This window comes from Muscardinus avellanarius (genome assembly GCF_963383645.1).
Source record: "Muscardinus avellanarius genome assembly, chromosome: 3".
NCBI lineage: Eukaryota > Metazoa > Chordata > Mammalia > Rodentia > Gliridae > Muscardinus > Muscardinus avellanarius.
This window is the reverse complement of record NC_137788.1, coordinates 65,780,665-65,804,660: the sequence shown is the minus strand read 5'-3', so window position 1 is coordinate 65,804,660 and position 23,996 is coordinate 65,780,665. Positions and strand designations below refer to the sequence as shown.

General features: G+C 36.5%; 1 protein-coding gene across 1 annotated transcript in view; it reads left to right on the top strand.

Annotated features, from left to right (window-relative positions):
- SLC44A5 (solute carrier family 44 member 5) overlaps nt 1-23,996 on the top strand; it is a gene marked incomplete at both ends in the record, with an annotated part of 384,719 nt that overhangs the window by 336,484 nt on the left and 24,239 nt on the right. The window contains 8 exons of the mRNA XM_080691446.1: nt 4,510-4,613; nt 5,572-5,645; nt 6,300-6,370; nt 6,494-6,582; nt 8,119-8,203; nt 11,990-12,123; nt 12,852-12,916; nt 14,839-15,090. Of these exons, the coding sequence (XP_080547572.1) occupies nt 4,510-4,613; nt 5,572-5,645; nt 6,300-6,370; nt 6,494-6,582; nt 8,119-8,203; nt 11,990-12,123; nt 12,852-12,916; nt 14,839-15,090 (874 nt within the window). The remainder of the gene's footprint in view (nt 1-4,509; nt 4,614-5,571; nt 5,646-6,299; nt 6,371-6,493; nt 6,583-8,118; nt 8,204-11,989; nt 12,124-12,851; nt 12,917-14,838; nt 15,091-23,996) is intronic.

Sequence of the window (23,996 nt, the reverse complement as noted above, 5' to 3'; positions counted from 1 at the left end):
AGCTCAAGGATCTAGAAATTCTGCAACAGTCTATTCCCAAAGCCAGCAGAAGGCAAGAAATCATCAAACTTAGAGCAGAAATAAATGAAATAGAGAACAAAAAAACAATTCAGAGAATCAATAAAACAAAAAGTTGGTTCTTTGAAAAGATTAATAGAATTGATAAACCCCTGGCCAACCTAACCAAAAGAAAAAGAGAATCAACTCAAATTATCAAAATTAGAAATGAAAAAGGAGATATCACCACAGATAGTGAAGAAATTCAAAATATTATTAGAAACTACTTTAAAAATTTATACTCCAATAGACTTGAAAACCTGGAAGAAATTGATAGATTTCTAAGCACAGTTAACCTTCCTACACTTAGCCAAGAGGACATAGCAAGCCTAAACCAACCAATAACAACCAAAGAAATAGAAATGGCAATAAAAATTCTTCCACCAAAGAAAAGCCCAGGCCCAGATGGGTTCCCAGCTGAATTCTACAAAACCTTCAGTGAACAACTAATACCAATACTGCATAACATGTTCCGGGAAATTGAAAGAGATGGAACTCTTCCAAATTCCTTCTATGAGGCCAGTATCACATTAATCCCCAAACCAAATAAAGATACCTCAAGAAAGGAAAACTACAGACCAATATCCTTAATGAACATAGACGCAAAAATTCTAAACAAAATACTAGCTATACGCATTCAAAACTATATCAAGAAAATAATACATCATGACCAAGTCGGTTTCATCCCAGAAAAACAAGGCTGGTTCAACATACGCAAATCAATACATGTTATTCACCACATAAATAGAACCAAGAACAAAAACCACATCATCATAGCAATAGATGCTGAAAAAGCATTCGACAAAATCCAACACCCATTTATGTTAAAAACACTGCAAAAAATTGGGATAGAAGGAAAGTACTTCAACATCATTAAGGCAATATACTGCAAACCCAAAGCCAACATTATATTGAATGGGGAAAAACTGCAAGAATTTCCGCTACAGTCAGGAACAAGACAAGGATGCCTACTATCACCACTCCTTTTCAATATAGTCCTTGAGACTCTTGCTGCAGCAATCAGACAAGAGAAGGAAATCAAAGGAATTCACATAGGAAGAGAGGAATTAAAATTATCCTTATTCGCAGATGACATGATCCTTTATCTGGAAGACCCAAAGAACTCAACCAAAAGACTTCTGGACCTGATTGACAAATTCAGCAAAGTCGCAGGTTACAAAATCAACCTAAAGAAATCAGTGGCTTTTCTTTATGCCAACAACGAATCCACAATGAAAGAAATAAAAACAACAATTCCATTCACTATAACCTCAAAACCAATAAAATACCTAGGAATAAACCTAACCCAAGATGTAAAAGACCTCTACAACAAAAACTATAAAACATTAAAGAAAGAAATTGAAGAAGACCTTGGAAGATGGAAAGATCTCCCGTGCTCATGGATAGGCAGAATAAATATCATCAAAATGGCCATTCTGCCAAAACTGATCTATAGGTTCAATGCAATTCCCATTAAAATACCAGTGACATTCTTCAGAGACCTAGAAAAATCAATCATGAATTTCATATGGAGAAAGAAAAGACCTAGAATAGCCAAAGCAATTCTCAATAACAAGAAACACGCAGGAGGCATTACAATCCCAGACTTCAAACTATACTATAGAGCAATAGTAGTAAAAACAGCATGGTACTGGCACAAAAACAGATATACTGACCAGTGGATTAGAATAGAAGATACAGAAACAAACCCACACATCTTTAGTCAATTAATCTTTGACAAAGGGGCCAAACACATACGCTGGAGAAAAGACAGCCTTTTCAACAAGTGGTGCTGGGAGAACTGGCTAACCATTTGTAAAAAGATGAATCTAAACCCCTATATCTCACCAAACACAGGAATCAACTCAAGATGGATCAAAGACTTAGAAATTAGACCTGAGACTGTGAAGCTAGTAGAGGAAAGCATAGGTTCAACACTACAACATATTGGCACAGGCAGTAACTTTCTCAACAAAACCTCCAAAGCTCAGGAAATTAAAGCAAGAATAAACAAGTGGGATAACATCAAACTAAAAAGTTTCTTCTCATCAAAGGAAACTATCAATAACCTAAAGAGGAAGCCTACAGAATGGGAAAGGATCTTTACCAGCCACCATTCTGATAGGGGGCTAATATCCAGAGTATACAAAGAGCTCAAAAGACTCTACACTAGCAAAACAAACAACCCAATCAAGAAATGGGCAAATGAACTAAATAGACACTTCACAAAAGAAGAGACACAAAGGGCTAATAGATACATGAAAAGATGTTCTTCATCACTGGCCATCAGGGAGATGCAAATCAAAACTACACTGAGATTCCATCTAAACCCAGTCAGAGTAGCAAGCATAAAGAAATCAAATAACAACAAATGCTGGCGAGGATGTGGGGAAAGAGGAACTCTTTTACACTGTTGGTGGGAATGCAAACTAGTTCAACCACTATGGAGATCTGTGTGGAGATTCCTAAGAAAGGTGGGAATAGATCCACCATATGACCCAGCTATACCACTCCTGGGTATCTTTCCAAAGGAGTTGAATTCAGAGAACTACAGCAACATATGCATACCTATGTTCATAGCAGCACAATTTGTAATAGCCAAAATATGGAACCAACCCAGATCACCATCAACAGATGAATGGATAGCAAAACTATGGGAAATACACACAATGGAATTCTATTCAGCCATAAAGAAGAACAAAATTATATCATTTGAAAGAAGATGGAAAGCCCTGGAGAACATTATGTTAAGTGAGATCAGCCAAGCACAGAAGAAGAAGATACATATGTTTCCTCTAATATGCCCAAACTAGGAAACACAAAGAATACCAGAGGGACTCCAGATATTGAAGGGGAAATACTAGCTAAGTTTGGATGGTAAGATAGGAGAGGAGGAAGGCCGGTCTCGATTAATATGGGTCTACACTTGAACATGTGTAAAATTATGAATAAGACATGGTTAACCTGGACACAACCATTGGTGTGTGTGTGGGGGGAAATGTGGGCGGGGGGGGGGAGGGCACCAAATATAGTGTAAATGTATACTATTTATGTTCAATAAAAAAATTGTTATATAAAAAAAAATAAAATAAAACCACTTGATGGGAAATAATTGGTGTATTCAACTACTGGTTTTAGAAAAACTAGATATCCACATATGAAAAACTAGATATCCACATACTTCATAAACATATAAAGTATGACCCTTATCAAATATAAAAATTAATTCATAATGGATCAAAGACCTAAGAATAATAGCTATTACTATAAAACTCACATAAAAATATACAAAGAAATCTTCATGACATTGGATTTGGTGAAGATTTGTTAGCTAATACAGTAGAAACATTTGCAAAAAAGAAAGTAAATAAGTTGGACTCTACCAAAATTAAAAACATTTGAGCATCAAAGGGAGATAGAGTAAAATGACAACTCACATAATTGGTAAAAGTATATTTTGTAAAAAAAATATAGCTGTGATGTGGTTAATATTCAGATTATATAAAGAACTTATATGACTCAACAGGAAAAAAAAAGGAAAAAAGAATCCAGTTGAGAAATGGACAAAGGACTTCAATAGACATTTCTCCAAAGATAGTTACAGATAGCTGATATGAAAAGATATTCAATATCATTTGGTAAATGCAAATCAAAACCACAATGGAATATACCTCACACCCATTATAATGGGTATCAAAACAACAACAAACATAAAAAATAAAAGGATTGGTGAGGATATAGAAAAAATAAACCTTTTGTATTGCTGTTGAAAATGTAAAATGGCATAGCCACTGTGGAAATAGTATGACAATTCCTTAAAAAGTTGAAAATAGAATTTCCAACTGGTCCAGAAATTTCACTTTTAGATATATTTTCAAAAGAATTGAAAACAGGGTCTCAAATAAATATTTGCACATCAGTGTTCATAAAAGCATTCCTAACAATAGCCAAAATGTGGAAACAACCTACATTATCATTAATAAATGAATGGAAGAACAAAATGTGTTAATAGTTAGACAATGAAATGTCAGCCTTAAGGAATGAAATGATGAACCATAGAAACATTATGCTAAGAGAAATATGTAAGATACAAAAGGACACATTTTATATGATTCCACTTATGAGGTACCTAGAAGCAGCAAATTCATACAGACAAAAGGAATAATAGAGTTTTCAAGGAGCTATTTGAGGCAAGGAGTTATTGCTGAATAGCTATAAACTTTTTTTGGAGATAATAAAAAATTCTGAAAATATATAATGGTGATGATTGCATAACACTGTAAATGTCCTCAAGGCCACCAAATATTACAGTTAATAGAATGGCAAATTTTATGTTATACATATTTTACCATAATAAAAATTTAAAGCCCACTTAAAATATTTTATTATTATTATTGAATCATAGGGTTCAGCTGCAAATCATTAATTGATTTAAATGCTTCTTCTTTATAGATGCCCAGAACAACTTTTCTAAATTCCTACAATGCTGCCTGACATGCTGTTTCTGGTGTTTGGATAAAATGGTAAAGTTTTTAAACAAAAATGCCTATATTATGGTAAGTAGATTTTTTAATTAATTAATTTTTATTAGTTAATTTCTTTTTTATTGGTGCATTATAGTCGTACATCTTAATGGGGCACAAAATTGTAGTAGACTACTTCTTACTTATTAAGTTATTGCTTTGCAAACCCAAGCCCAGGCCTACACTGCTGTTTGTAAGGCACTACTATGTCATGCAATTGAATTTATCACCATATTAATATAAAGATTTATGGATCCAACACACGATTCAGAGCTATAGTTTCCTAGTTGAGACAATATCTTAACTATATTTCATTAACACCTTCAATAACTTTTTGAGGGGGTAAATATTACTTATTTTGAGAATTTCAAAGTGTTCTAGGTTAAGAATGTTTTTGTGTGTCTTTGACAGAATAGGAGAAATGCTTTAGTCTGTGTTTCACTCTGAAAAAAATGTCTTTTTAATTCTGTTATTTACATAATTTTCAAGAAGGGTCTCATCTTTATTGTGAATTTGTGTCTAAATGTGAGGGTATTGAACATGCTTCACTGCATTTATTTCTTATTTCCCTATGAGAATAAGGAGAATTTTAAAGAGACTGTTTTTAAATAGGGGATCCAGAAAAAATGTCTCAAAATTTAAAAGCTACAACCTTTTGACACTTATTATCCCAGTAACATGAGGTCTGGAGAAGTGATTCAAATAGTCATAGAGATTCAAGTAGTCATTAGTTTACCTCCAGTGAGAGTACTGAATTGAGCCTTTAGATCAGTAAATTAAGGAAATATTTAAGTAAATTATTTACCTAAGAATAATTTGTATAATGTGGAAACTACATTCAACAGACACTAGCCAAAAATTTCAATGACAGAAACCCTTAACTGGAACGTGAGAAAAAGACCCGGTTCTCTTGGAGGCTGGCATTAGATTGTCCTTTGGTCTTGTCAAAATATGTTACTAACTCAAGAGTGATATCACTTGTTTTCCTCAGATTGCAATATATGGCAAAAACTTCTGCAGGTCGGCAAGGGATGCTTTCAATCTGCTGATGAGAAACATTTTAAAGTAGGTAATTGATTGAAAATTGCAGTTGACAATTTGTTGAACCTTGAGCATTGTACCCTTTGCATGTTATTTGAAGCAGTGGTATCTTTATTATGCATGAGTGCTATCTTTAGTTTGAGAGATTTCAGACTTCTTCACATCATTAATTTCTGTTCATATCTTAGAATTGTTGTTTCTATTATTCACCTAAATTTTTACACCTACTGGCATCTATTTGTTTTTACTGTTCTTTCTGCTTATGAAATCTCCCAGCAAAGCCGTATTATCATCTTCTCATTGGTTATTTCCCTCTCCTCAAATGGATGGAGGCTGACTGGACAAAATCAGAGTACAAATCCAGCTTCTTCAAGATTCAGGGTGTCTCGAGGCCTCAAAGTATAGAGAGAGGCTGACATCTTTATGGAAGAGCACCAACAGCCCCATGATACTGTCTTCTGTTTCTTCATTAAAAATGATCTAATTTTTATTTTATATTTCTTCATTAAAATGACCTTCATTAAAATCTACTTTCATCTCTTGCATTTGACAACTGCCAAGTAAAATTTCAGCAAAGATACCTCAAAATTAACTCTTGAACATTTACTGTCATAAATTTCAAGTGACAAATGTATTTTAAATACAAAATTATACTTTCTTTTTTTCCCCAATGCTCAGAGTTACAATTACAGATGAAGTTACATACTTTGTATTACTTCTGGGAAAGATTCTAGTTTCTGGGTTTATAGGTAAGTAATAATAATAATACAAATGATAAGAAGTTAAAAAGATGACTAGAAAATTTGCTTTGCTACAGAAAGCCATCTACCATTGCTGATGCATGATATATATGTTCTGTCTTTCCATTGTAGGTATCCTGGCCTTCTTAGTCTTCACACAAAGAATGACAATGATTATAGAAGGACCAACATCTTTAAATTACTACTGGATACCTTTGCTGGTAAGAGCTGGTGCCTTAGTCAATTGGTGCTGCTATCACAAAAGTACAAAAAGAAATTTATACCTGACAGTTTTGATGGCAGAGAGTCTAAGAGCAAAGTGACGGCTCATTCAGTTCCTGATGAGTGGCTTTTCCTTGTGTGCAGAGGGATGGATATCTTGCTTTCATCTTACATGTTGGAGAGCAAGATCATATGTTTCATGTGTCTTTTTATAGGGCACTAATCTTTCCATAAGGTTACCACCCTTGTGATCTAATTATCTCCCAGAGGACTCACAAATTCTATCATATCCTCACATCAGGGAATGGGACTTCAGTGTAATAATTTGGGGAAGGACACAATTTAATCATTAGCAGCTGAGCATCATTGACTGATTTATCAGAGATAGTAAATTTTTGAAAAATAGGAGAAATCATGATACTAGCTAACCTTGTAATCTTACTTTGTGCCAGCTTCAATCCTGCTTAAGAAGTTGGATTCCTTGTCAATAACTGCTGAGACAGAGGGAGGCATGCAGGAGATTTATTAAGAAGGTCTCTGCTGAGATGCATTTAAGAAAGTGAGGAGGGCAGGATAGGGCAGCAGGAGGAGCTGACCATATTTTGGGTATACTGTGGCTTCAGACCGAATTCTGGGAAAAAGTGGCAAAGAGGCTGGGCCTTTGGAAACTGTATTATGCAACTGTTGGCCATGAATTGACCCCACAAATGTGTGGTTTGTCCTTCGGTGAGGCAGTTCCCTGAATAGAGGGCAATCTTGGACTGGAAATCAGCTGAATCATCAGCAGCCTACTTCCCAGGAAATAAGGATGGATGAAGCAGATGGAGAAGATCTGGGCGGAGCCCTGCAGAATCTATTACAATATATTAAGTCACTTAATCCATAGGACATAAGTGCCATTATTACTCATAATCTCCTATCCCCCACTGCAAACTTAATATAGGAGACACAGAGGTTGTATAAATAGTTGAGTGCCTGAGTTATGATTCATACCCAGGCAGAATGTGTTTAACCCCTTATGCTTACTTCCTTGGTGAACCAGGTTCTAAAACAGACATTTTTGATAGGCATTAGAGAAAGCAGTAAGACAAATGAGAAGGTAATATAGTAGGTATTTTTATTTTTTATTTTTTGGTGGTACTGGGGGTAGAACCCAGAGGCTTTCTACCTCCGGGCTATACTCCAAGACCTATTTTATATTTTTTTTTTTATTTGGAAATGTGGTCTCACTAAGTTGCTGAGAGCATCACTAAGTGGCTAAGGATGGCTTCGAACCTGTGTGATCCTCCTGTCTCAGCTTTCCAAGCATGGGGATTACAAGTGTGTGCCACCACGCCCAGTTAGTAGGTTTTTTTAAATCTCAGAACAAAGCACACAGAAGCATTATTATTACTTTTTTGGGGGGTCTCTATTTTGCAATCTTTTCCAACACAGATTTATTTCAAAACTTTCTCACCATAGCTTTCCTTTACAGCTGCACTATTGTTCTTCTGAACAGTCAATGAATTATTGTTTTTCCTCTTTACCCATTTCAGACTGTCATTTTGGGATCTTACTTAATTGCTCATGGGTTCTTCAGTGTCTATGCAATGTGTGTTGAAACAATTTTCATCTGCTTCTGTAAGTATTCAGTACGTGTGTTTTCCCCTTCAGTGGAAAACAGAAAAATGAGAAGGTGAGGACCCTTGTCTTTAGCTGGCTTGTGGATTTGCTATTACCTGGCTCAACCACAAAGCAGTATTTATTTGGAAGGAGACATTGCTTGGTAGATGTCTTTAAACCTTAGCAGCTGAGAAACAAACCAGAGGCAGAAAGACAGATAGTGCTGGATCTCACTTATATGTGGAATCTAGAAATTCAAATTCAGAAAGAGAGTAAAGGATGGTGACTGGGAATAGAGAGGGTAAGGAAATGTTGGTCAAGTGATGTAAAGTTGCAGTCACAGGTGAACAAGTTTGGGGGAGCTAATGAATACCATGGTGACCATAATTAATGACACTATCTTATATATTTGAAATTTGCTATGAGAAATCTTAAGTATTCTCAACATATACATATAATAATGGTAATAATAATAATAATAGGTCATGTGTCTATTAATAACTTCATCATGGTAACTACACCACAATACTTACACACATCACAACATTGTGCACCTTAAATATGTACATAATTTTTGTCAGTTATACCTCAATAAAGCTAGGGTGAAATTATATATCAGTAAACTGTAGGGAAAATACAAAATCACCCTCTTCCACAAGAAGAGGGAAGAAAACATTGAGAGTGTTTGCAAAGCACAGGAGAGTCGGTGACTGACACGAACCTCATGCTCGATGGCCATAGGCTCACATGAAATTATTGTTTCATTTGTTAATATTTTTACATTTATAAGAGTGATGGGCTTCTGCTGTGCCCTGTGAACAGAACTGAATGTAACTGGTCTTTGGAAACTGGATTTTAATAACTCTTTAAGGATTGATTGATAATGATTCTGATAAAGCCAAGAGAAAAATTGTTTCAAAAACACTTGGTACATGACTATAATCCTAGTACTTTGGAGGCAGAAATGGGGGTTGCAGATTCGAAGCCAGCCTCAGCAACTTAGGCCCTCGACAACTTAGGGAGACCCTGCTTCAAAATAATAAATAAAATAGGACTTTGAGTGTAGCTTTAAGGTAGAATACCCTGAATTCATTCCCGGCACCATAAAAATGAATAAATAAAATTTAAATTTAAAAGCCACATTAGGCCAACTCACACTTGTGTAACATAATGACACATGGACAAGATCCTGAGACAAGTATGCCTAGGAAGTGACTGGGTCAGTTTATAAACTTAGAATTAAAATGTAATACTTCTTTAGAGCTTTCACTACTGACCCATATGCTGTGACCCGAGGTGTCTTGTGCAACTCACATACATAAATGGATGTTTTATGTTAGTACTTCATCTAGTGTTCGCCAGGCCCTTGACCCATTCTTTTCCTTCACAGCTCTTTGGCTGACCAAAGGAGGTGGATTTAGCAGGGGAAAGAACAGAACCTATTAGGTATACTGTCACACACTGTGAGAGAATTTTCCCTCCTTTGGCACATTACCCTTAAGTAGAGAAAACATATTCTCATGTAGGGCATTACTAAGCAATACAATTGTATAAAACAGACATTTTTTAGAGTAATCTATAGCACCAAATTCACACAGGAATCAAAGAGGAGATAATTACTATAAGGAGATATATGTAAGGGAAGTTTTTCTAAAAAATAATCTGACTTTTTTCTTCTTAAAGATGTTAAATTTTCAATAAATGAAGAAATAAATTAGAGAACTTTGTGTACCTGTTAGCTTTTCCTCTGGCTGTAAATGGAACAAGACATGCTTAATCTTTTCCTAGTGTCTCAGTGGTTTTTAAATAAAATCTATGTTTACGAAACATGATCAAACTGCAGTTTGGTTATGGAATAGAAGGAGATATATGGAAGTAAGGCCGTGCCTAAGACACGGTAGAGGTGGCGCTCTGACATGCTCACGTGTGTATTCTCTCGTCTCAGAAGCTCTTCATGAAGACAGTGTTTGGACATCCCTCTGTGAGCATCCCTGTTTTGGGAATTGAAAATAATCTTCAAAATATATCTCAGGAAATGTCTAGACCCTACTAGTTTCCAGTCTTTGAAAGCCTAGGTTAACAGTGTCAATTTCAAATTTGTCAGTGCATTTTTAATTGGGGCAGTAGAAAATATCTTTCACCCATATTTATTAATGAATTATGAACTTCTTGAGAATCAGGAATATCAGCTTTGTTCAACATACCACATGTTGACATAAATAATTCCCTTTCAAAGACTTCTGTCTTTGATAATAAAGAACAAGGGAAGCCATATGGTATTTTTCTTCCCTGCCCAGCTGTTAAGATGGGTAACATCATACTTTGGAAAACATTCTTCTCATCCAAATTCTAATTGTGTGAAACTATACTTTATAACTTTTGTATTTTTTCATATCAATTATTCTTCTTGCCTGAAAATCTATGCTTTATAAAATGCCAGCCATTTGTAAACACTTCACTTGTTAACTCACAGCATCTTTTTAACATTACAAGGCACTAAGAAACCTGCTGGGGAAAAATAATAGCTATAGATTATTATGAATGGGATCCAGACCAGGCTTTCCATTAATACTTCAAGGTTAATTCTGATATAGGCTATGATATGTGATAGTATAAAGAAAAAGGATTAGAGAGAAAAAGAAAAAACCAAAAATGTTCAGTGTCTTTAATGTTCCCTCTAAATTTCATTTTGTATGTGAGGAAGCTCAGTATGAGGTCTGTTATTAAAAAAATGTACTAAACCAATGATCCAACCATTCCCCAAAGAGTACAGATACTATCTGCCATGAATTGTATGTATTTGCAGGAAACTCAAGCCCATATAATCTTCTCCTTACTTCTCAACATAACTCTGCTGTTCCCCCAACCACCTAGAGGTAGATCAGGGTGAGCTCGCCATCATTTTCATACTAGCTCAAGCCAGCAAAGCAGGAAGGTAAACCCACATACAACTGAAGTCAGAGAACACTGAGATCTACTTTCATATCTAGGATTTAGGGAAGGGAACTTTATAGTTAAGTAGAGTGAAAACTGGAATAGGCTGGCCCTCATCCTGCCTCTTGCCTCAAAGCTCCCACGTCAGCATATCATTTTACATCCCTGGGCTTCATCTTCTTCCCCTGTAGCATCAGTGTGTGTACTATGCTAAAAAAAGATTTTAGAGCCAGGTATAGTGGTGCACACCTGTCATCCCAGGATTGGGGAGGCGGAAACAGGAGAAATGTGGGTTCAAGGACAGCCGCAGTACCTTAGAGAGGCCCTTTAGAAACTTAGCAAGACCCTGCTTCAAAATAAAAAATAGAATTAGAGCTCAGAAGTAGAATGCCTCTGGGTTGAATTTCCGGCACCACAAACACAGATTAAAGTGACGTTAAACTTCAGTTATTCATTGGAATAATTGAACAGATTCAATTATTATTCTACATTCACCACAGAATTAGCACACTTTTTATTCAATTTCTTCACCAAAGATGTGGCAATTTGTAAGTCTGAAATGAACAGTTCTAGGACTTAAAGATAACAATTTTGAAAGGACATGACCTACTTTGTTAACCATTCAGCTATCAGAATAAAGGTCACTGGGAGAGGCAGGGGATGGTGGGAAGGGCCAGCACTTCCTGGCAGAGATCGGGGCTTCCTGCCGTGTCCAACATCAGCAACCCAACAGCATTCATTTGTCTCTATTTGACTTTCTAATTCTGATGTCTCTGATTTTCCCATTCAAATCTCCAACGTCTAAACCTGCGTCTCATTGTTCCGCTGCTTCTTGCTGCTTCTGCCCTACTCTGGCTGCTGTGTATACAGGTGAAGATCTCGAAAGGAATGATGGATCTGCAGAAAAACCGTACTTCATCACCCCTACCCTGCACAGGATTCTCATCAGAAAGCAACCAGTTCCCCAGAAGCAGAGTAGAAAGTCTCCAAACAGTGCCAACCACGTTTAGGTTGAAGTGTTTGTAAATTAGGTCACTTGTACTTTGAAAGTGTTGCTTTCAGCTGGGCGTGGTGGAGTAACGCTTGTAATCCCAGCATTTGGGAGGCTGAGACAGGAGGATCACGGTTCGCGGACAGCCTCAGCTACTTAGTGAGGCCCTTGGCAACTCAATGAAACCCTGTTTCAAAATAAAGAATAAAAAAAATAGGGCTGGGGGTAGAGCTCGGAGGTAGAATGCCCCTGGGTTCCAGTCCCAGTACTGCAAAAAAAAAAAAAAAAAAAAAAGAGAGAGAGAAAGAAAGAGGAAGGAAGGAAGGAAGGAAGGAAGGAAGGAAAAGTGAGTTGCTTTTGAGTCATGTGAAAGTTCTGTACTGTTTTTGGAATCTCGGCCCTTGGTGCCGTCTGAAGTGTCAGGCTCTGGATGACCGTGGCCTCTGTGAAGTAGCATCCTTTATATACTGTGCTCCCAGGCAAAGAGCAAAATGTCCAACATTTTAAAACCCTATTGCTAAAAGTGTTTTAACTAACTTTTATAACTTGTTGTGCTGTTCTCAGACAGCACTTTGGTAGCCTTTCTTTTTGTAAGTGTATATTTGTAAAGGATATTCAGGCAATTTTTGAAAGGACTATTCATGTGTAATCAATTAGCCATAAAGATACTGTTTATAGTTAACCAGCATAAGGTCCTAAATTTGTAAATATGGTGCTATGGTTATATTTATATTGTTCAAGCTGGTGGACAACTCTCTAAACTGTGATGAAATGTGTATCAATGGTTCCCTAGGTAGTATATTTGGGTAAGTGAGTCAAGTCCATAACAAACATCTGGATGTTAATGTCACAAAGTTTCTATAGAGCATTTTACTGGGTAAAGGGAATGTGGAACCTTCATAATCTGGTCTGTTAAATGAGATTCTGTTTTTATTGAAGCCGAATCTGATGTTCTAGAGCATCATTTCTAATAATATGAGCCTTTGAGAATATTCTGACCGAAACTGAAACTGTCACATTGACTCATGCCTTTGGTCTCTAGCCTGAGTTTCCTACCCACTTTACAGAAGATCAGTATGGATTTGTTTCAGAAGAGTGATATTTCTTTTCATGAGCATACCTGTGTTTGTATATTAAAGGGATCATGGAGCTTTGTTCTACAAAAGGTTTAAGTTTAGCTCAACTTTCAGTGAGGAAAGAGAAAAGTAAGACATTTCAGAATTTACCCGAAGGAAATGGACTATTGGCCCTCCATTAGGTACCTCAAGGGTTGTACTTCTGGTTAGGAAATCTCCCTTGCCAGGGCCTAGGAGGGATGACATTGCCATACTCCACTGCTGCTGGCAGAACAAGGAGCTGGTTTCTGGCAAGCCACACCCATGTCTTGCATGGCAGAACAAAACATGACTCAGACATGCACACACCTTCCTATCCATCTCTGTGTGCAAATGTGTGTGCTCTAGCAAACAGAGTGAAAGTGTACCTGACCTCCACAGAGGCCATGAAATCACTTGGCATCCTTCTAGCTTTTACACTAAGCTTGCACATAAGGTTTATTTATGTACTGACAGAAAAGAACACATTGACCTATCAGGTTGATCTGAATATGATCCATATATCCACGAAAAGAGTAAAAATGTATTATTGTGTTAAAAATTATTGCAAAGTATAGGAATCTAGATTTTAAAGTCCAACTCTATGGCACCTTAATGATAAGAAGCCAAAAATTAGAGGAGATTTTCAAATCTTGGGTCCTGATAATGACCGCCAACTTTTTCTTGGCTTAGTTTTTGAAATTCTTGGTAGTCTAAAGTGTCGCTTGACCTCAACTCTCAGCATAGAGCCTTCTGCATTCTCTTCTCCTAGAAGCATAACGCAGGGAAAGTGATTGCTTATCTCTCTAGATTTTTATTACTATTGTATTTCTCAATAATGCAAGGCCACAAAAAAGAACAGGTGAAAGAGTAACTCCATCAGTGAACTTGTTATGGATATAGATGCCCTTTCCTCTTCAAGACATTCTGCACCACTGTGTTTGGATACTGGCCATTGTGTGAGCTATTCTGAAGTTCTCTAGTTGATCCTGACACACATCAAAGCTGGAAAATCCCTTGAATAAAATGTAAATCAACATGTGAGAAACCAGTTGCCTGTTTAACTATATTATGGGCTTATTCCTAGCCAGAAAAAAATATTCTCCACTTATTACTTCTTTGTGTAAATGAAATGCACAAAAAATGAGCATTGTTTTTAGAACAAATTTAGGAGTCATTTTCTTACAAAGCAATTAAATGAGTAACTGTGAAAAAAGAGCAATATTTCTCAAAACTTGTAATTTAATGGTTTTAAACAATGTGTGCTAAAACTTTACAAATATTACCTTTCAAAGCTGTGTTACCTAAGTGGTGGCAAAAGGAAAGCAACTTTGAGCGAATATGATAATATAGAAAGCAAACAGAAAAAGAAGGTATAAGTTTTTATTTCCTCAATCGTGCAACTAAGAGACATGCAATATTGGCAGGATTTGACCTTGTACATAGAGTGAGATAGACTAACAAGGGCTGATTGTTTTCTCATACCTATGTTTACAATAACGTTGATGCCAGACAATGTTGTTTTTACAATGTGATGTTTTGAATTGCTGTGAAGCGACTGTGCAGCAGATGGCGATGTTACTTCTCTTACGATTTTGCTTTCATAATTTACTCTATGCCATTCTCCCTCCTAGTGGAAGATTTAGAAAGAAACGAAGGTTCTTCAGCAAGACCCTATTTCATGAGTCAGTCTCTAATGAAGATTTTGATGGAGCAAAATGCAGACTAAGAAACAGCAGGCGAGCAAAGGGTCATCCTACAGCGAAGCGTTTCCGTCTCCTCATCTGCTGTCTGCTCAACGCTTGTTCCAGAAGTGCTTTGTGTTTGGCGACACTATTCATGACCTTGCTGGCTTGCATTGCATGTTCTATACCAAAGCTTATACTGTAATATGTGAAGCCATCAGAAATTGCAAGGGAATTATTAATAACACGGAACATTTTTATACTAAGATCTTTTCTTTTGTAATTCATTTTTAAATAGAGTGGCTTGGATGTTTTGAAAATACTACTGGATATGTTCATATTCTTTTAGATATTAGATTGAAAAGGGACTCATCATTTAAATTGATAGCTCCTAATATATTTTTAAGATGACAACTCAAAGTCTTCTTCTGCAGGGAAAATTGGTAAACAAAGTGAAACAGACATTGCTAAGGCGTTTTCCACTTGTGTTTGACAATAAACCAGTAAAAGGACCACTCAACTCCAGTCTTTGCTGTCTTTAGTATAGAATGTTTCCTGTTAAACAAATTGCCAATCATCCAGCCTTTACTACTTGGTCCTCCTGACAAAGTGCCTTACTGGCTGTCTAATATTACCCAACTTTTGTGGGCAAGTTTACAAACATTGTTTAAAAATAAAAGTAAAACTTGCGATGTTTAGTGATTAAAACAAGTCTTCTTGCATTTGTTTTCCTCTTACTCACTGAATGGAAACTACTGGTCATTCTTTTGTGTTTGATATTCTCACTGTTAGAGAGTATGTTGTGCAGTATAAACAAATTCCTTTGCACCTAGTAAACATTTATGAATGTGTACTATACGCAAGGGAGGGGGGAAAAGAAGCCCAGAAGATGCTTGTTGGGGTTCTTTGTTTTTTACTAAAAGAGAAGTTTAAAATGTAATCTTTTCTATAGTAGATCTTTGAAAATACAATAGATTAAGACTGCATTTCTTAGTGTTTTACAAATATTGAAAAGGGAAACTTCTCGAAATTACAAAGGGAAACCTTAGCCCTAACAGGGTGTTCCCAGAAAACATGAAGTCAATAGCTCCATTACAAATGATTGCTTATTCTCAGCAAAGCCTGTTCTGTATATATCATTTCATTTTTCTAACCTTTGCTGTAAACAATCAGTTTACTTATAATATGTTATTTGTTTATTGTGTCAATATAAACAGGAACAATTTCTAATTTGGTTATAAATAGTTTTACTAGTGCTGCTAACTTTAAAGAAAATTCGATTTGTTGCTCAGTGTTACTGCAACAGTTCATTAAAGCATTCACCCTAAGCATATGACAGTCAAATAATGATAATTGGTGATAGATTTGAAAATCAGTCAGTAATAAGTTACTATCTGCTTATTTATTATCGCATTTATTTAAATGTGACTTTAGATACTTTTACGCCAAAAAATAAACTCACATGTGCTCATGACAGGCTGCTAAAATCAGTGTGCTTCTGCTGTGCAGAAATATTAGGAATATATTGTCGAAGTAGCTTTGATAACTAAAAATGTTGAATATTTAATGAAATCTATTGTTACTCATTGTTTTAAATATGTTTGGTCTCCTAATAAAGATTTAGATAAAATGACTGATCTTATTTCTTTAATCTAGAAAAATAAAAGCCTTTGCTTCTAAACCTTGTCATACTATAACATTATCTTTTGTTTACATTTTTTAAACATCTAAATTTAGTTTAAAATTTTTCCTTTTTCTCTATGCATTGTTAAATCATATAACCGAAACTGAAAACTTATACAAATCAAGCTAAATGAATAAAAAATGTATTTTTAAAAAATCCAAGCAAAGCCGGGCGTGGTGCCGCACGCTTGTAATCCCCGCGCCTGGGAGGCAGAGACAGGAGGATCGCGCAGGTTCGAAGCCAGCCGCGTGAGCTGGCTTAGGAGACCCTGTTTCCAAATAAAAATAATGTAAAAAATAGGTCTGGGAGTGTAGCCCGGAGGTAGAAGGGCTTCCAGGAACCCCAGTACCACCAGGAAAAAAAAAAAATTCCAAGCAAAGCCAGCCGTGGTGGTGCATGCTTGTAATCCCCGCGCTTGGGAGGCTGAGACAGGAGGATCACACGGGTTCGAAGCCAGCCTCAGCTGCTTAGTGAGGCTCTCAGCAACTGGGTGAGACCCTGTTTCCAAATAAAATATTTTAAAAAAGGTATGGGAGTATACCCCAGAGGTAGAAAGCCTCTGGGTTCCACCCCCAGTACCACCAAAAAAAAAAAAAAAAAAAATCCAAGCAATGGGTTAAATTAATTAATGTTTTAATTAGCCAAAGGTCCATTCACTTCATTTAATTTTGACAACATTCATAGAAGAAAAATTTTAAGGCAGGTGTAGTTTTAGGAAACCTAAAAAAAAATCTAACAATAGCTCACAATCACTTTAAGTAAATATACTTATTAATAAATACATTGCTGGTCTATCTGAAGCTAAAATCATTTGAATTATGAATTGAATTAAATGTTAAATCTTCAAAATAAGTTTATTTTGAAATTTAATGGGTTTCTTTCAAAGGTAACATAAAACAATGTTGACATTTTCAGAGTTCTTTTAAAATGTTGTAATTAGATGTTTGTTAATATAGGCAATGAATTTTCTTTTTTGAAATATAGCTTGGTTTCCAGAAGAGATGAAAATTGTGCTTTAGTTCTTAACAACTTTTAGCTCTTAGTTGATGAAGCACTGGTATTTGCAAATAAGTTACATGACATGGGACTATGGTTGATTTGGTTTTTCTTTATGCCTAAAATGCTTAAACAGAGTTTGTGAGTAACTTGGAAAACTGAGGCAGGGGGATCACCAGCTGAGCCAGATTCTGCCTCAAAATTTAAAGACATTTTTAGAGAGCTGGAAATGTAGCTTAGTGATAGAACACTCCTGGCTTCAATCTCTAGTACAGCCCCCCTACACAAAAAGAGAGAGAGAGTTTGTGTAGCCATATAGTAAAAAATCACAGCATGAAGAGTTCTATAGAATCATCAGGGGTAATGTGAGTATTATTTAAACTAATATTAAAATGGGCTGTGTGCATCAATTCCTTATTTTCCATTTATTAAATAGCTGACCAGCACTCATTCCAATGTATGTTCTTTCACTTTTACAAGTGGTGCCTCAGGAAATTGCTCTTAAATTCTGACCAGGCATAGTAATTATCTCCAGTATTATCTGGTTCTGGATTGAGGAACATGCTTTATAAATCAGTCTTTCTTGGCATAAGATATGGGGACAAAACTAAACTAAAATCACTATTGCAGACCATGGTGTATGAAATGATATCTTAATATTTTTTCCAGTTTCTTGAAAATAATATCCCTAGATGTTTGCGAATGTGTGTGCTTTTGAAATATAGGATAGTAAGAGTGCAATTCAATAAGTCATTAATGAAAAGAAATATCAGTATAGCTGATGCATGCTCCATTGAAATCAACAACTTTTTGCCTTATATCTATTTATTTGCTTATTTTTTGGTACTGAAAATTGAAACAAGGGTTGTTCTACCTCTGAGCTCTACTTCCTAGCCCTATTGTAATTTTTATTTTGAAACAGGATCTTTCCAAGTTGCTGAGAGTCTAAGTTTCTGAGGCTGGCCTCCATCTGTGATCCTCCTGTCTCAACCTCCCAAGTACTAGGATTATAGGCTTACACCACCATGCCCAGCTTACAATTTGATTCTATTTATCTGGGTTTAGTAAAGGAAACTATATCTAATATATACATAGCTGGAATAAATTACTCATATACCATATTTCTTATATACCATATTTTTTTTTCTCTTGGGGCTAATTGGGATCTCAGGATCTAGCTGATTTACTTCTGGTCGTTAGAGAACCTGTCATGCCTCAAAAACAAAGCCAACTCCATTTAAACAAACGTGAATCCATTCATTAATGAATATTGGGTGATACCTCCTTATCCAAGGCTTGGGCATCAGGATGATGTTAATGTCAGGAACCCTCTTAGGACCCTCATCAGGCCAAACTAAACCATTTCCCCCTCTTGTTTACAACTTTCCTATTGCTTGAAATAAAAGGTAGTCAAAACACTATAGAATCTGGCAAGATCTTCTGTAATGAGTTCTATGCTGGTAGAATGTTACCTGTAGGATGAAACATTAAAAACAATCAATTAGACTTCATTATTTGAAGTCACTGGCTTTTTAAAATTTCACTTATTAGCCTTTTCTCTTGTATATCTACTACATAAATAAGATTAATTTAAGCAAGTGAGAATTGTGAATACAGAAAAACGTGCCCTTCTACCTCTGGCTCAAACACATGGTTCATTTTCACCTTCTGACCTTTTACTATTGAAAAGTACGGGGTGTTAACAAGGGCAGGAGAGTTTTGTCAAAGGAAAAAGGTGTTTGCATTCTGCAGAAGCACTAGCATGGAGTCTAGACTTGATAGAATAACTTTGGGATCACTACAGTCTCCTATCCAGGTAAATGTGCTCTGATACATGACTATTTGCATAGAAAAGACAAAATGAAGGTAAAATATTAGTATCCAAATAGAGAAGATAAAAACCTAAGGACACATAAAGAAGTCTCTAGTGGGATCCAAGAGTGTAATGTTACAGGAAGTGGGGTGTCTTCTGAATGGAAATCGTGAATCCATTGAAAAGAAACTAAGCACATTAGAAACCAGTAATTATACAAGAATATTTTTAAGGCTTCTGGTAAATAACATGAAGCAGACTATAGACTGTGTTAAAATAAAACTACTTACAAAGATGTATTTAATCCTCCCCCCAAAATAAGCCAGAAAGAATAATGTTCTAATGTGACTGATGATTAAGGAGTTAACAGAAAAAGTCTGCCTCGTTTTTTTTTCAGAGCTCTTGAACATTAGCCAAAGTTTTGCTCTCATGATGAGCTGCTGTGTTCTTTTTTTCCTCTCCACACCAAGTGGGTTCTACTTTAGATTTTCTCATTTTCGTCACTCCAGTGTTGTCCCTTTATTTTCTCCTGCCTATGAGAAATTTTTAAAAATTAAAGTTTTTCAGAAGGAAATAGAAGTGAGAGAGGGAAAGAAAGAGTGAAAGTGGCTCACCCAGCAGCTTGGGTTGTGCTATGGAGTGACAGGTCTTCAGTGTGAGTTCTTAACAACTCTGAGGCATTGGCAAGGGCACAAGTGACAGAGCCTGGTGGCAAGGAACAGCAGCTATTGTCAGGGGCCTTAGAACCAGACCCGCTGAGCCTCTATTCTAAAGTCATCCTATGGATATGGGGCCGTGGACAAGGTGTTTAATGCCCAGAGGTTTTCTTAGCTGGAATGCGAAGATTATTTCCTCCTCCTAGTGCACTGGGAAGATGACACGGAGCTTGTAGACTGTACCCACAGTTGAGGGCCTGTCTGTAGAGATGATGACCATTAGGCCATTCATGCTGATGGTCTCTTGGCTGAGAACCTCCAGAACCTTTGATGATTTGACTTTACACCTCCCTTCCTATCCCAGAGTGACAGTGTCTTCCCACCATCATCTGATCCTAGGCAGAATGATGTGGATGACTCTTGCCTCCTTCAGAACTTCATGCCAGTCCCACATGAGATTTCATTAACATAAGTATTCTCGGTTCACTAATGACACACCTTTTTTAAGTAGCCAAGAGGAATGTCACTGAGATTTCAGCTCTCCTGACCACTGTGACCAATCTTTTTTGTTTTAAATTCTGGCATTAACCATTAAGTCCTCGTTTTCAATTCTGTGGATTTTTCTATGAAATTGACACAAGTACACTAAAATAGATTAGAAGTCATAATCCAAAGCAACTTATATAATGCGTATTATTATTATTATTATTATTATTATTATTATTATTGTTTGGGTACTTGGGATTGAACCAGGGGCATTCTACCTCCAAAACAGCCTGTCTTTTTTTTTTTTAATTTAAAATATGGTCTTGTTAAGTTGCTGAGGCTGGCCTTGTACTTGTGAAAGATCCTTTTGTCTCAGCCTTCCAAATACTGGGATTATAGGCATGTATCTCCATGCCTGCCGTCATTAATAATATTAATAAATTTTATTATTAATTGTTGACCTAATACTTTTGTACAACTAGAACTTTAAAAATATTTATTTCAAAATCACCCTAAATGGTATACTGTTGCTCAAGGTAAGTTGTTTAGATTTTCCACTAATGAAACATGGGACATAACAGGTTAAGCCAGGATTGTGAAGCTGGCAACTTGAACAGCATTTCTACAAACCCCTAACCTTTACTTGATCTCTAAGTAATGCTGAAACCTGAATAACATTTAAATTTAATGTTGCATAACTGGATGATTGTAGCCTTCAAAACTCAGGCCTTAAATTTGCACTTTATATGTCTGTTGGTGGTTTTTCTCTTTTTCTCTACAGACTTTGCTCCGTGAGCTTGTGGAGGTCAGTGGAAACACTTCCTACATTCTGATTTCCTGCAGTGGGTTGCTAGGCAGGAAGCCCCTAACGAACTTCAGGTTTCAATTCTATCTTGAGGATAAACCACTTCAGGCTCCATAGGTGAGGCTCATGTTTTCCTGAGGACAAGCAAGATGGTCTTACCAATCTTAAGTAAAATCAACAAATAAGGGACTCTCCTTAAAAGCTATACTCTTTTTTATTTTAATAGGTCCTTTATTAGTTTTTGGTGGCCATAAATGAGAAATAAAGAAAAAGATAAAAATCACTTAATGCATGCCATTTAAATAAACTGTTTATTTCAAATCACCATGCAAATGAATGGACAATTTTTGCCATCTCTAAGACAATACCTGAGTACCACTGTGGTTTTGAAAGGTGAGGTCTAATGGAGTCAAATTCAGTTATTTAATTATCAAATCAAGTCAAAAGGGCAAAGTAAGAGGCTTTGCAAACGTACAATTATGTTCTTTTTTATATAATTTTCTGGGAGCAACAGGGTATTTTTAGAATGCTAATCTTAGTGCTTATGTGATAGAAATAATATCTGAGTACAAATTATATTTCCCAGCTTATACAAAAAGTAGAGGTTAACATAAAGAACCAGGCCAAGTGTGGTCTGTATTTCTGTAATCTCAGTACTTGCAATGCTGAGACAGGAGGATCACAGACTCAAAGCCAGAACTTACTAACTCATGATAACTTAGTGAGACCTGTTTAAAAATAAAAAATAAAAAGGGTTAGAGGGTAGCTCAATGGTAGAACACCCCTAAGTTCAGTTCCCAGTGCCACAAAAAGCAAATATAAATAAAAACTCTGATATAAAAATATATATCAAATGTTAACAGATCATGTTTTTGTACTTTTCTAATTTATTATTTTAAAATTAAATCACTCCATAAAGTTTAACCTTTTAAAAAAGTTATTCAAATTTTGCTCCTATTAGAAACTTTTTTTTTGGTGGTACTGGGGTTCCTGGAAGCCCTTCTATCTCTGGGTTACACTCCCAGTCCTATTTTATATTTTTTGAAACAGGGTCTCTTAAGCCAGCACGGCTGGCTTCGAACCAGCGCTATCCTCCTGTCTCTGCCTCCCAAGCATGGGGATTACAAGCGTGCGCCACCACGCCCAGCTTAGAAACTTCTTTTAAAAAAAATAATTTTGGGCCGGGCATGGTGGTGCATGCTTGTTAATCCCCGCGCTTGGGTGGCAGAGACAGGAGGATCGCGCAGGTTCGAAGCCAGCCTCTCTGGCTTAAGAGACCCTGTTTCTGGGAGTGTAGCCCGGAGGTAGAAGGGTTTCCAGGAACCCCAATACCACCAAAAAAAGAATAATAATTTTGGTTTGTTTCTCATATAATTTTTGCATCTTTGTTTTCGCATATATTATTCTTGGGTATAGAAATTGCTTTTGACCTGGTTTTAACAAGTATGAGCATTGTGAAATAGTCACTCTTAAATGGTTCTTAATGAATCTTACAAGTTGAAAGTAAACCACATGAACGAAGGACCCTTGATGGGCCTTGATTGCCTCAGAGCACTAAGCCTGATGTGCATGTGTCGGTGCATGTACAAGATGTGCTAACAAGTGTTAGAACGGAGTATGGTATATGTGACCAGCATATGGTAGAATACATGAATAACTCTCACCTACTGCTATTTCAGAAACACAGTATCTCTTAACAAGAAGCTTATACAGGTACCAAAATGTTTCAGTATTAAGAACAGATGGCTGGGTGTTGGTCAACGGGGATAGCACTTGTCTAGCCTGTGGGGACTCTGGGTTTGATTCCCAGTACTGCTATACACATGCGCGTGTGCACATATGCACGCGCACACACAAGCTGGTCTAAAATGTGCCCCTTTCTGCTCTGCTACATATGTCAAACCACTAAACCCACTTATTTGGTTTACAGTGTGGTGATATTGAAAGAAAGAACTCTACTGACTCAATCTTCAAAAGGAAGATTCACTATTGTGCCAGTGCAAACAATTTGGCTGTCATTTGTTCCCTAGCCAGCTTTTAGCTGAATTCACATAAAAGAGTACCATGTGTATCTCATTCAAGCTCCAGGAAACTGCTATTCCTACCAGTACCACCCAGCAGCTGCTTGATAGAGGTTATGCCAACATCACACAGAACCATCCCATGAACTCTTCCCCCTGAGAATGACCATTTGAGTATCAGACCCAAGATGTTCCAATTAAAGTGAAGTCCCCACGGTCCTGACAGTGGTACCCACTGGATCCAGACGCAAACACAGGCTGATAGCCTGACACCAGGTCCTCCTGTAGATATGAAGAGAGGAAAAAAATCTCTATCGTTACTAAACATTTTCTGGATTTAAGACATTGAGGAAGATTTAAAAGCATATTCTGTTTCTGCCCATTGATTTTTTTTTTCTTTATAGCAGTCACTACAAGTGCTTGATTGCTTATTTATAGCCCCCACTACACCCCAGACCGTCCTCTTCTCTACACCTGCATACAGTAGGTGCTCATTGAATGTTATTTTAATAAGTGAATTGTGAGATAAGGAACGACTTCATGAAGGACTTGAGTAGTCTTTGTAAGGATATTGCAGGTAGCTATTGAATATTGAAGAAATAAAGCTATTAAAGATATCAGGAAGCCAGGCGTGGTGGCGCACGTT